The sequence below is a fragment of the Anomaloglossus baeobatrachus genome, chromosome 4, assembly GCF_048569485.1.
Source record: "Anomaloglossus baeobatrachus isolate aAnoBae1 chromosome 4, aAnoBae1.hap1, whole genome shotgun sequence".
NCBI lineage: Eukaryota > Metazoa > Chordata > Amphibia > Anura > Aromobatidae > Anomaloglossus > Anomaloglossus baeobatrachus.
Window position 1 is genome coordinate 148,755,841 of NC_134356.1, and position 12,467 is coordinate 148,768,307.

The 12,467-nt window shown below is 41.0% G+C and overlaps 1 protein-coding gene across 6 annotated transcripts in view; it reads left to right on the top strand.

Annotated features, from left to right (window-relative positions):
* The window catches only part of TENM2 (teneurin transmembrane protein 2), a 4,009,156-nt gene that overhangs the window by 2,119,405 nt on the left and 1,877,284 nt on the right, over positions 1-12,467 (top strand). For all 6 annotated transcript variants that reach the window (XM_075344552.1, XM_075344547.1, XM_075344548.1 and 3 more), the window contains one exon: positions 11,739-11,840. In XM_075344552.1, the coding sequence (XP_075200667.1) occupies positions 11,739-11,840 (102 nt within the window). The remainder of the gene's footprint in view (positions 1-11,738; positions 11,841-12,467) is intronic.

Below are 12,467 nucleotides of genomic sequence, written 5' to 3' on the forward strand. Positions count from 1 at the left end.
CCCACTTCCTTCCAATGGGCACTTCAGGTTTACAGGCCCTCATGCACGTCTCTATCCAGGGACAACGTGGAGCCTCCCAATTTTTGGCTGCCCTGCCTAAGGGCTATACTACAATAGACCCACTTCCTTCCAATGGGCACTTCAGGTTTACAGGCCCTCATGCACGTCTCTATCCAGGGACAACGTGGAGCCTCCCAATTTTTGGCTGCCCTGCCTAAGGGCTATACTACAATAGACCCACTTCCTTCCAATGGGCACTTCAGGTTTACAGGCCCTCATGCACGTCTCTATCCAGGGACAACGTGGAGCCTCCCAATTTTTGGCTGCCCTGCCTAAGGGCTATACTACAATAGACCCACTTCCTTCCAATGGGCACTTCAGGTTTACAGGCCCTCATGCACGTCTCTATCCAGGGACAACGTGGAGCCTCCCAATTTTTGGCTGCCCTGCCTAAGGGCTATACTACAATAGACCCACTTCCTTCCAATGGGCACTTCAGGTTTACAGGCCCTCATGCACGTCTCTATCCAGGGACAACGTGGAGCCTCCCAATTTTTGGCTGCCCTGCCTAAGGGCTATACTACAATAGACCCACTTCCTTCCAATGGGCACTTCAGGTTTACAGGCCCTCATGCACGTCTCTATCCAGGGACAACGTGGAGCCTCCCAATTTTTGGCTGCCCTGCCTAAGGGCTATACTACAATAGACCCACTTCCTTCCAATGGGCACTTCAGGTTTACAGGCCCTCATGCACGTCTCTATCCAGGGACAACGTGGAGCCTCCCAATTTTTGGCTGCCCTGCCTAAGGGCTATACTACAATAGACCCACTTCCTTCCAATGGGCACTTCAGGTTTACAGGCCCTCATGCACGTCTCTATCCAGGGACAACGTGGAGCCTCCCAATTTTTGGCTGCCCTGCCTAAGGGCTATACTACAATAGACCCACTTCCTTCCAATGGGCACTTCAGGTTTACAGGCCCTCATGCACGTCTCTATCCAGGGACAACGTACAGCCTCCCAATTTTTGGCTGCCCTGCCTAAGGGCTATACTACAATAGACCAACTTCCTTCCAATGGGCACTTCAGGTTTACAGGCCCTCATGCACGTCTCTATCCAGGGACAACGTGGAGCCTCCCAATTTTTGGCTGCCCTGCCAAAGGGCTATACTATAATACACCCACTTCCTGACAATGGACACTTAATGTTTTGAGGCCCTCATGCACGTCTCTATCCAGGGACAACGTGGAGCCTCCCAATTTTTGGCTGCCCTGCCTAAGGGCTATACTACAATAGACCCACTTCCTTCCAATGGGCACTTCAGGTTTACAGGCCCTCATGCACGTCTCTATCCAGGGACAACGTGGAGCCTCCCAATTTTTGGCTGCCTTGCCTAAGGGCTATACTACAATAGACCCACTTCCTTCCAATGAGCACTTAAGGTTTACAGGCCCTAATGCACGTCTCTATCCAGGGACAACGTGGAGCCTCCCAATTTTTGGCTGCCCTGCCTAAGGGCTATACTACAATAGACCCACTTCCTTCCAATGGGCACTTCAGGTTTACAGGCCCTCATGCACGTCTCTATCCAGGGACAACGTGGAGCCTCCCAATTTTTGGCTGCCCTGCCTAAGGGCTATACTACAATAGACCCACTTCCTTCCAATGGGCACTTCAGGTTTACAGGCCCTCATGCTCGTCTCTATCCAGGGACAACGTGGAGCCTCCCAATTTTTGGCTGCCCTGCCTAAGGGCTATACTACAATAGACCCACTTCCTTCCAATGGGCACTTCAGGTTTACAGGCCCTCATGCACGTCTCTATCCAGGGACAACGTGTAGCCTCCCAATTTTTGGCTGCCCTGCCTAAGGGCTATACTACAATAGACCCACTTCCTTCCAATAGGCACTTCAGGTTTACAGGCCCTCATGCACGTCTGTATGCAGGGTCATTGGTGAACCTCACAATTTTGGACTGCCCTGGCAAAGGAAAATACTACAAAGACTCAGTTCCTCAAAATGGGCACATTAGACTCAGAGGCCTTTATGTACGTCTCTTCTCAGGGACATCGGAGTGCCACACAATGTTTTACGTAAAATCTTTCATGTATTGATCTCAAAAAGTAACATACATTAGCTCTATCTCACTATTGGGTATGTGCCCTTAACATTTCCGCCATGAAAATTCATTTTGGTGTCATTTTGAAAGGTTTTCTGGTGAGTCCGTAAAAATGGCGTAAAACGCGGACAAAATTGTTCACAGCTGTGACTTTTGAGTGATAAATGCTTCAAGGGGTCTTCCCCATGCTGTTGCCATGTCATTTGAGCACTCTTCTGAGACTTTTGTGCCATTTTTAGGGTTTCTACATGCTGCCGGTGGTCATTTCACAAAAATACTCGGGTCTCCCATAGGATAACATTGGGCTCGGTGCTCGGGCCGAGTACACGAGTATCTTGGGATGCTCGGCCCGAGCCTCGAGCACCCGAGCTTTTTAGTACTCGCTCATCACTACTTAAGATCTTATGTGCACAAATCCACATAGAAAATCTATAGCTTTTGAACTCATGTGAATATACTGTAGAAACCAGAAGTTTACATACACTATGAAGATACACATGCATCTTTTTCTCACTATCTGACATGAAATCAGAATAAATCTTGTTCTAAAATCCTGTTTTAGGTTAATTAGGATTACCAAAATTATTCAAATTTGCCAAATGCCAAAATAATGAGAAAGAATGTTTTAAGTCATTTTTGTTACTTTGTTCAAATCAAAAGTTTACATCCTTTTCATTAGTATTTTGTACCATTGCCCTTAAATTGTATGACATGGATCAAATGTTTTGGATCTCCTTCCACAAGCTTCTCACAATAGTTGTTAGAAATTTGGGCTCATTCCTTCTGACAGAACAAGTGTAACTGAGTCATCATGTTTGTAGGTCGCCTTGCTTGCACCTGTCTTTTTAGCTTTGCCCATAAATTTTAAATAGAATTGAGATCAAGGATTTGTGATGGCCACTCCAAAACATTGACTTTGCTATCCTTAAGCCTCATTGTAACCAGTTTGGTAGTATGCTTCGGGTCATTGTCTATTTGGAAGACCTACTTACGTTTGTGGCTGATGTCTTGAGATGTTGCTTCCGTATTGCTACATTCTTCCCTCATGATTGGTATCCAGATATCCATAAGTCAAAAACAAAGGAGCATTACAAATTATTACTCCACATAGCACACTCCGAAAAAGAGGCAAAAAAACAGGAAAAAAAACAGAGTATAGTGTAAGTAAAATTATGTTTAATATTGGAACTGGTACAAAGAGAAATTGGCAAAACAATCCATGAACATGGATGGAAAATAGTTCTACAGTTATGAAATAACCAATACAAGGCAATGCAAAAATTATGTATACAAAAATGGGTACAGGCAGAAAAAGGCCACTGAAGTGTAATCAAAGCATTATTTATTACAAATAATGTAAAGGGTATCGCATCTTTTCAATAAAGTGCAGCAAGTAATAATGTAATAATGGTAAGGATGAACCCCACCAAAATATAAAATATAAAATATATATATATATATACATATATATATATATATATATATATATATATATAGTACAGACCAAAAGTTTGGACACATCTTCACCTTCTCATTCAAAGAGTTTTCTTGAAATACTTAAAAAGAGTGTGAAACAACTGAAAATATGTCTTATATTCTAGGTTCTTCAAAGTAGCCACATTTTGCTTTGATTACTGCTTTGCACACTATTGGCATTCTCTTGATGAGCTTCAAGAGGTATTCACCAGAAATGGTCTTCCAACAGTCTTGAAGGAGTTCACAGAGATACGTAGCACTTGTTGGCCCCCCTTCTGCCTCCATTCTGCAGTCTAGCTCACCCCAAACCATCTTGATTGGGTTCAGGTCTGGTGACTGTAGAAGCCAGATCATCTGGTGTGTCCAAACTTTTGGTCTCTACCGTATATATATATATATATATATATATATATATATATATATATATATATATTGATTGTCGAATATATCTATATACACAGTACCGACCAAAAGTTTGGACACACCTTCTCATCTCTAGAGCAACTGTTAAGAGGAGACTTTGTGCAGCAGGCCTTCATGGTAAAATAGCTGCTAGGAAACCACTGCTAAGGACAGGCAACAAGCAGAAGAGACTTGTTTGGGCTAAATAACATAAGGAATGGACATTAGAACAGTGGAAATCTGTGCTTTGGTCTGATGAGTCCAAAGTTGAGATCTTTGGATTCAACCACCGTGTCTTTGTAGAAAAGGTGAACGAATGGACTCTATATGCCTGGTTCCCACCGTGAAGCATGGAGGAGGAGGTGTGATGGTGTGGGGGTGCTTTGCTGGTGACACTGTTGGGGATTTATTCAAAATTGAAGGCATACTGAACCAGCATGGCTACCACAGCATCTTGCAGCAGCATGCTATTCCATCCGGTTTGCGTTTAGTATGACTATCATTTATTTTTCAACAGGACAATAACCCCAAACACACCTCAAGGCTGTGTAAGGGCTATTTGACTAAGAAGGAGAGGGATAGGGTGCTACGCGAGATGACCTGGCCTCCACAGTCACCAGACCTGAACCCAATCAAGATGGTTTGGGGTGAGCTGGACCGCAGAATGAAGGAAAAAGGGCCAACAAGTGCTAAGCATCTCTGGGAACTCCTTCAAGACTGTTGGAAGACCATTTCCGGTGACTACCTCTTGAAGCTCACCAAGAGAATGCCAAGAGTGTACAAAGCAGTAATCAAAGCAAAAGGTGGCTACTTTGAAGAACCTAGAATATAAGACATATTTTCAGTTGTTTCACATTCTTTTTAAGTATTTCAAGAAAACTCTTTGAATTAGAAGATGTGTCCAAACTTTTGGTCTGTACTGTATGTATATATATATATATATTTTCCGAAAATTGGATTGAGGAAGCCACAACTGAGAAGTCAGAGAGAGGTAACCCGTCTAATAGCCAGGAAAGCATTTTAAAATAGCAATGACAGTAATTGGACAGATATCAAGAGAAAGAAACAGCATTTCATTCAGTTCAGAGGCTCCTGCAAATATGCCTATTATCAAAAATTTTTTCCTATCAAGGGCAATGGAAAAAGCTGAAAGCCTCTGCACTCTGTGATCAGCAATAAGAGAGGGCACCGCAGACATATGTCAACCTGAGATTGCACTAAATACACCTTTGGATATAGAAAAACTACCTTCTTGTGCTTTCAAGCAAAGGAGCAGAGAGTTTGCTTAGAAAAAAAATCATTATGTGCAAATAGTATGGCATCTCTTAAAAACAAGTTTCAAGATTTTTTTTTTAACTTTCATTATACATGGTTCTGATGCATCATATGCATAGTCTATGTTAATGAATATTGCAAAATGGCTTATTACTAAAGATGAGTGAGATCTTGCAGTACCACTGGCTGACTGTGGTGGTGTGTGCCTTCCAGCTTCCACACCTTTTTTTTATACCTTCTGTGGTCTGCTGTCCTTTGCCAGATATAGCTATAGTATTATTGCTGCTGCGACACAGGTTCATACCTTGCTCTTATACCATTATTCCCTGTGTTTTCATCTCTGGCTGTTCACTGACCATTCTCCTGCCTGCTGTTTTTGTACCTCGATGCTATCTCCGGTTTTGACCTTATCCTGATTTCCTTACAACTCTTTTGCCTGCTGATTATCCTAATTTCTTGTCCATCCTGGTTTTGACCCTGCCTGATGACCATTCTTCCCTGGATTTCAGGCTTTTCATAAGCAGTGATCTCCTGGACTCTGTAGTAATTCCAGATGCCTCTACAGGGGTTAAAAGGTTTTGGGGTTCTTGGGATCCTGTTTAGTGGATGGCTTGCCTCTAGTCTGTTCGTGACTGTAACCCTGTGTCTGTGGTCCCGGGAAAACGTCACAACCAGAAATAAAAACTCTACATGGAGTTGCTCACCTGGAATAGTTGTGAAATTCACAGCTACTATGAAGAGTGTACAAAATGTACTCTGGCTGCTGCAGACCCCATCGGTAATCGATGTACATAGCAAGAGGAGAAAGAGGTTAATCTGCATTGCTATGTTGAATGACGACCATGACTTGAAGATCAATGGTGTGATTTTATTTTTCTAAGCATTTCAGAGTGTTATACTCCTTCTTCAGGATGAATAATCACTGATGTACATCACAAGCTGATATAAAGGAGATCCATGTATACAGGATGCTCAATTTCAGAAAAGGCACCCAGGTAACGGTCAGGCACCTGATGAGTCTCAAACACGTACAAACTTTTAAAATTCAATAAGAAAAATAAAATGCAAACATAATATAAGTGAAAGAAAGAAAGATGAGAGTGTAAAACATTATTGGTTATTGTAGAAATGTAAGTATATGAATACAATTTAAAAAACAAAAAGAATATCAAAACTATAAATAGATAAAAACTATATTGAATTACTTAATTTTGCATGATAACAAATAAAATGTAAGTCCACCCTTAATTTTTTAGGGATCGCAGCATGTAGCCTACATCTGATAGGAGCACAGCAGTTCTTTCCCACGCTCTGTCCTCAAATAACCTTTCCCGACATGCGCAGATCAGATTTTCCCATGGTCTGCATTCAGATAAGCCCTCCGCTGTTTCTTCTATTATACTCATTTGCAGCGATTTCAGTCTTTCACTACCCATTTATCACTACCAGTGCTTTAATAAAGTAAATATATGTATTTTATCAGCAATATTTTTCTACCAACAATTCTTGCAATTGAGTTTGAATAAATGAAATAATTTATTTTTAACAAGATTATTTTTAACACATTAAAGTAAATAATTTAAACTTTATTGATACATCCATTTTCACAACAATAATACATTTATGAAACACATAATTTATATTAACAATTGGAGTATCTTAGTTGATGATATCCAGTAATTCATAACTTAATATATAAATTGCATACACTTTGATTATGATCAAATGTTATTAAATCTCTCATCAGAATAGTAGTCACAGTACATGTCCACTTTGTTACTTTTTTCTGGCTGGGCTTCAGTCATTCAATGCCGTACTGCAATCCCTATAAAATTTAGAGTAGACATGCTGCACATTTATTTGCTTATCACGGAAAATGTATTTAATCAATATAGTTTTTGCTATATGCCAAGACACAATCTATGTTGTTTCCTGCATGGTTTTTTGGCCGACTTCTCCACTTCCCTCTCTTGCACATAATACTATTCACTTAGATTCTTTCATGCAGCCTTTATTCATTTCTTGATTTTTGTAAGCTATTTTCATCCTGATAGAATTTCCAGCATGATTAATTTGCTAGCCTGTTGGACTAATTCTCCCCACGTCCACTGTTTCACTTATCACACAAGGGATCATATCCCACATTTTTTTGTTGTTCTTTTTTTCATTTTATTTCCTTTTATACTTCTATTTTTACAATAACCAATAATGTATGTATGTGTTTGAGACTCATCAGGTGACTGACCATTACCTGGGCGCCTTTTTCAGAAATTGATCATCCTGTATACATGGATCATCCTTGTATCGGCTTGTGATGTACATCAGTGATTCCTGAAGGAGTACTTTTCACATTCAATAAGAAAAATAAAATATAAATACACTATAAACGTACAAAAGAAGGTCTCCTAACACTCCAAAACGCTTAGAAAAATAAAATCACACTATTGATCTTTAATTAATCATCTTCATTCCACATGGCAGAGTGGATTAACCTCTTTCTCTTCTTGCTACAGTATATACTGTACATAGAATTTGAAATAAATCACCAGCAGTGTCACGAAGAAAAAACTCTCACATCATCTCACCTCTCCATTCATGGTTTATGGTGGGCACCACAAATGTATAAACTCACCTCTTCTGCATTTCACAAAGACATGGCGGTGCATGCTAAAAATTTTGAATCTTGACTCATCAGACAGATTTTCACTGATAAACTGTCCAGTGCTTGAGTTACTTGGCAAAAATAAGTCACTTCGTCTTGTTTGCAGTCTTCAGTAGTGGCTTCCCTGCAGCAATTCAACCATAAAGGCCTGCTTCTTACTGTCTCCTTTGGACAGTTGATGTTGAGATGTGTCCTCTAATTGATGTTTGTGCATCATTTATGAGGACTGTTATCTCAGGTGCTGTCAATTTGCTGTTTCTGAGGCTGCTAACTCAGATGAATTCATCTTCTGCAGCAGATGTAATATTTAGTCTTCTTTTCTTAGGGCAGCTATGCTGCTCCCGGTAAACCTTTGATGTCATGGTGGTGGCTCTGAGTGGCAATGTAGCCGTACCAGGTGCGAGCGACAGGCTTTTGTAATGGGGAGTAAAAATAATATTTAGAAAAGGGGATAAAAAAAAAAAAATAATGAGTTTGTGACTCTAGTTGGGATGTTTGACTGTGCTATGGCCGGGCACTGCTGGAGGGTCCTAGGAATTAGGTGGTGATGCGCAGTGACAGAGGGTTGTCCTCTTGCCCCCCAACTAGGGCTGGGTCCTGGGGGATGTGTTGAGGTAAGGATGGCACAGTAGGGAATAATTCAGCCAGAGACAGGACAGGGATCTTTTACCTTTAATGGAGCTCTACAGAGTGTTAACACAGTATCCAATGATGGGGTACTTCCTGCCCTGACGAGAGTTGGTTCCTGTGCTGTATGGTGATAGTGTGCTCATCCACTGCTACTATTTCCCTACCTGGGAATAGGTGTCTTGGTATCCTGGATTTGTTATCTTTTCTGGCGAGCAGGTGACTGGAATCCTGAAGGAAAACTCACTATTTCTTCTAGACATTTCCAGACTCACACATGCCACTGTGCTCCTAGGAATTTCACTGCCCCTTGTAAAAAGGCTGTAGTCTCTCAGTTTTGTCACCGACCTTGAAAGGATTAGTGACCTAGAGACTGATACCCTGCCAAGTGTAGCTGGACCTCCAGAGGTTTTTGCAGCCAACTCAGGCAAAACTATCTCCTTGTTGCACTCCTTACTTCACCTCGCACTGGCTCCCACTGAATTTACCTCAGAACTAAGCTCCTCCCCAATCACCTTCTACGGTTCAGTCTGAAGTGTTGGTTTTCCCTCAAAAGAATAGCCCTAGTAAGGGAGTGTATGAAAATGTGTGTTTTGTGGTGAGCAGCAGAGAAAAACATATTTCATCAAGGCTAACAATATGTTATACAGATGGAAATACACATGTAGTTATTATCTGTGGTGACTAGGCACAGGGTGCCACACAGCCATCATGAGAGCCATTTTCATCCTAACGCATGACTGGACTTGAGGATACCTTCAAAGTTTTAGCACTTTTCCAGATTGAATGGCCTTCATATCCTAAATAAAAGATAGAATGGAATTTCTCTTTACTTAGTTGAGTGGTTCTTTCTTTATTCTGACTTTGAATAGTTGTGGATTACGGCCAAGCACTGTATAGAACTGTGCTCCAACACCGGCTCTGCAAAACCAACTTAATGGTCGCAAACACTTTCTGAAGGTCGGTGATTCCACAAATGAACTGTTGATAAGGCATACTAGTTCTTTGGAAGCCATTCCAGGTAACAAGCTGATGAAGCAACTGTCAAGTTAAATCTAAAAATCTAAGGTTTAACACATAATCTGTTTGTTTCACACATGTTTCTTTACTCCTTGTTTCCATATGTGTTTCTTTGTAGATTTATTGACTGCAGTTTCAATCTTCAGTGTGTACATGACAATAAGAATAAGGAAAAAATTACATAAACATGTGTTTTCAAGCCTTTAACTAGTACTGTATATTTAGCAATATAATAGAAATTGACGCTATCCAACATGTATGTTTTCCAACTTGCACTTTGCATGTGCATTCTTCTCTAATCAGTTTTACATTTATATAAGCACAGCTAATTTTATCAAATGCATAGGCTATATTCTAAGCTGAAAAATAAGGAGCGCTGATAGTGTAATACCAACAGATCAGTGAGGTAGATCAGGAAAAATACACTCACCTGAAATGGTTGTGATAGTCACAACCACTGATAGAGCATAGGATGATGGCGTCTGCTGCAGCCCCACGTGGATGTGCATACAAATCAGAGTGAAAAGGGGGTTAATGACGCGCATCAGCCAAAATGAAGATGTAGCACGTTGATGTTATAAACATATTCTTTTATTCCATCGGTCTACGCATTTCGAGGATATACCTCTTCTTCAGGACCAGTGCATCAACATAGTATCGGCTACATGTTTCAAAGTTGCTTTCAATTAGGCTGCTTTCACACTACGTTTTTTTAACATGCCTCATGAACATTTTTTTGCTGCAAAAGCGGATCCTGTTTTTGAAAAGAGAAACGCATGAAACGCATGTGTTATTTTACAGGATCCTGTTACTTGAAGTTTATGGGCATTGGAGTCATGTGATCGGGAGTTTGGGGAACTGAACGTGACAGACTGGAAATTCAGACGCAGCTGGGGGCAAAAGAGAGAGGAGAGAGAGGATAGAGGAGAAGATAGGAGAGAGAGAGGAGAGAGAGAGAGGAGAGACGATAGAGAGAAGAGAGGAAAAGAAAGGAGAGCGGAGAAGAGAAAAGAGAGAAGAGGAGGAGGGAGGAGAAGAGAGAAGAGAGAGGAGAGGAGAAGAGAGGAGAGAAAAGATGAGAGAGCAGAGAGAAGAAGAGAGGAGAGAGCAGTGAGGCGAGAAGAGAGAAGAAGAGAGGAGAGAGAAGAGAGGAGAGAAGAGAGGAGAGAAGAGAGGAGAAAGAAGATGAGAGAGCAGAGAGAAGAGAGGAGAGAGAAGAGAGCAGACGAGGAGAGAGCAGAGAGGCGAGAAGAGAGAAGAAGAGAGGAGAGAGAAGAGAGGAGAGGGGAAGAGAGGAGAGAGAGAGCAGAGAGGAGAAGAGAGGAGAGAGGAGAAATAGAGAGGAGAGAGAGTGAGAGAAGAGAGATGAGAGAGGAGGAGAAAGGAGAGAGGAGATGAGAGGAGAGAGGCAAAGAGAGAAGGGAGAGGAGAGGGGAGAGAGAAAAGAGGAGAGAGGAGAGAGAAAAGAGGAGAGAGGAGAGAGAAAAAAAGAGGAGAGAGGGAAAGAAGAGAGAAGAGAAGAGAGAGACAGGAGAGAGGGGAGAGACAGAGAGAGAGAGGAGAGAGAGGATAGAGGGGAGAGAAGAGAGATAGAGAGAGACTCTGACCACACCAGGCTGGTTTCTGGCCAAACAGGATCCTGTTTATCAGTATACCACCGTTCACAAGCGTTTGCGTGCTGTTTAGTCAGGATCCAGCGACTTGCAGTATTTGGACGCTGCTCAAAAACGCTACAAATAGCGTTTTTGAAAAAAGTAAAAAAAACTGCAAGTCGCTGGATCCTGACTAAACCCAACGTAAACGCATGTTAACGCGAGTCCATTGCAAATGCATTGAAATGAAAATGCATTTGCACCGGATCCGTTTTTGCCTTAAAAAATGTTCATAACACATGTTAAAAAAACGTAGTGTGAAAGCAGCCTTACTTCCACCATGCAATGTCGTGCTTTTCCATCATCTTTAATCTCTTTTTAAGATCAGTATAGATGGGTTATCAATAGGCAAGACATATTTCTAAATGTATCAGTTATCATCCCTGTATAACCTATCTACATTTTCAAACATAGATTTAATTTTCATTTTTTTGTTTCAGTCCATATAAAAAGAAAACCTACTACACTACTACTATATTAAATTACCATATGTTTTTCTTTTAAGATTCTGTTCAGGATTGCCCCAGAAATTGTGATGGAAATGGTGAATGTGTTTCAGGAGTCTGCCATTGCTTTCCAGGATTCCACGGTTCAGACTGTGCAAAAGGTAATATATGAATATTTTTCTGGTTATCAAACAAAACTGATAGAAAATGGAAAATTCCTGAATTTACAAGATTGCTCATCAGGCAACTTCCTATTACAGAACAGTATTTCCTTCCACTTAAAGGGATTTTGTCACCAAGATTTTGTTACTACATTTGACAGCAGCACTATGTAAAGGCAAAGACCCTGGTTTCACAATATCACTTACTGGATTGCATGTTGTGCGTTATATAATATCCCTGTTTTATCTTCTGCAGGTCTACTAATGCTCTGAATGCTGAGATCTGTATAACCCCACCCACACCCCTGATTGGCAGGTTTCTGTATACACTCTGCATATGCATAAAGCTGTGATTCATGGATTGGTGCATGGTTTGACTACATGGAGGAAGGATTCTAGTCCTATAGAGATAATCTCTTGCTGATAAAAAGAATATTTTATAAATATAACACTAACAGACCTGCTAGTGACACATTGATAGCAGCAGGATCTCTGTCTCTACATTATGCTTCTTTCAAATTAGGTAGTAAAAACCTGGTGATAGATTAATTTTAAACAATAGAGGCAGACAAAGATCCCTATGTTAACCTTTGTTGTATTATATGGCTAATATAGTTCTGAAATAAA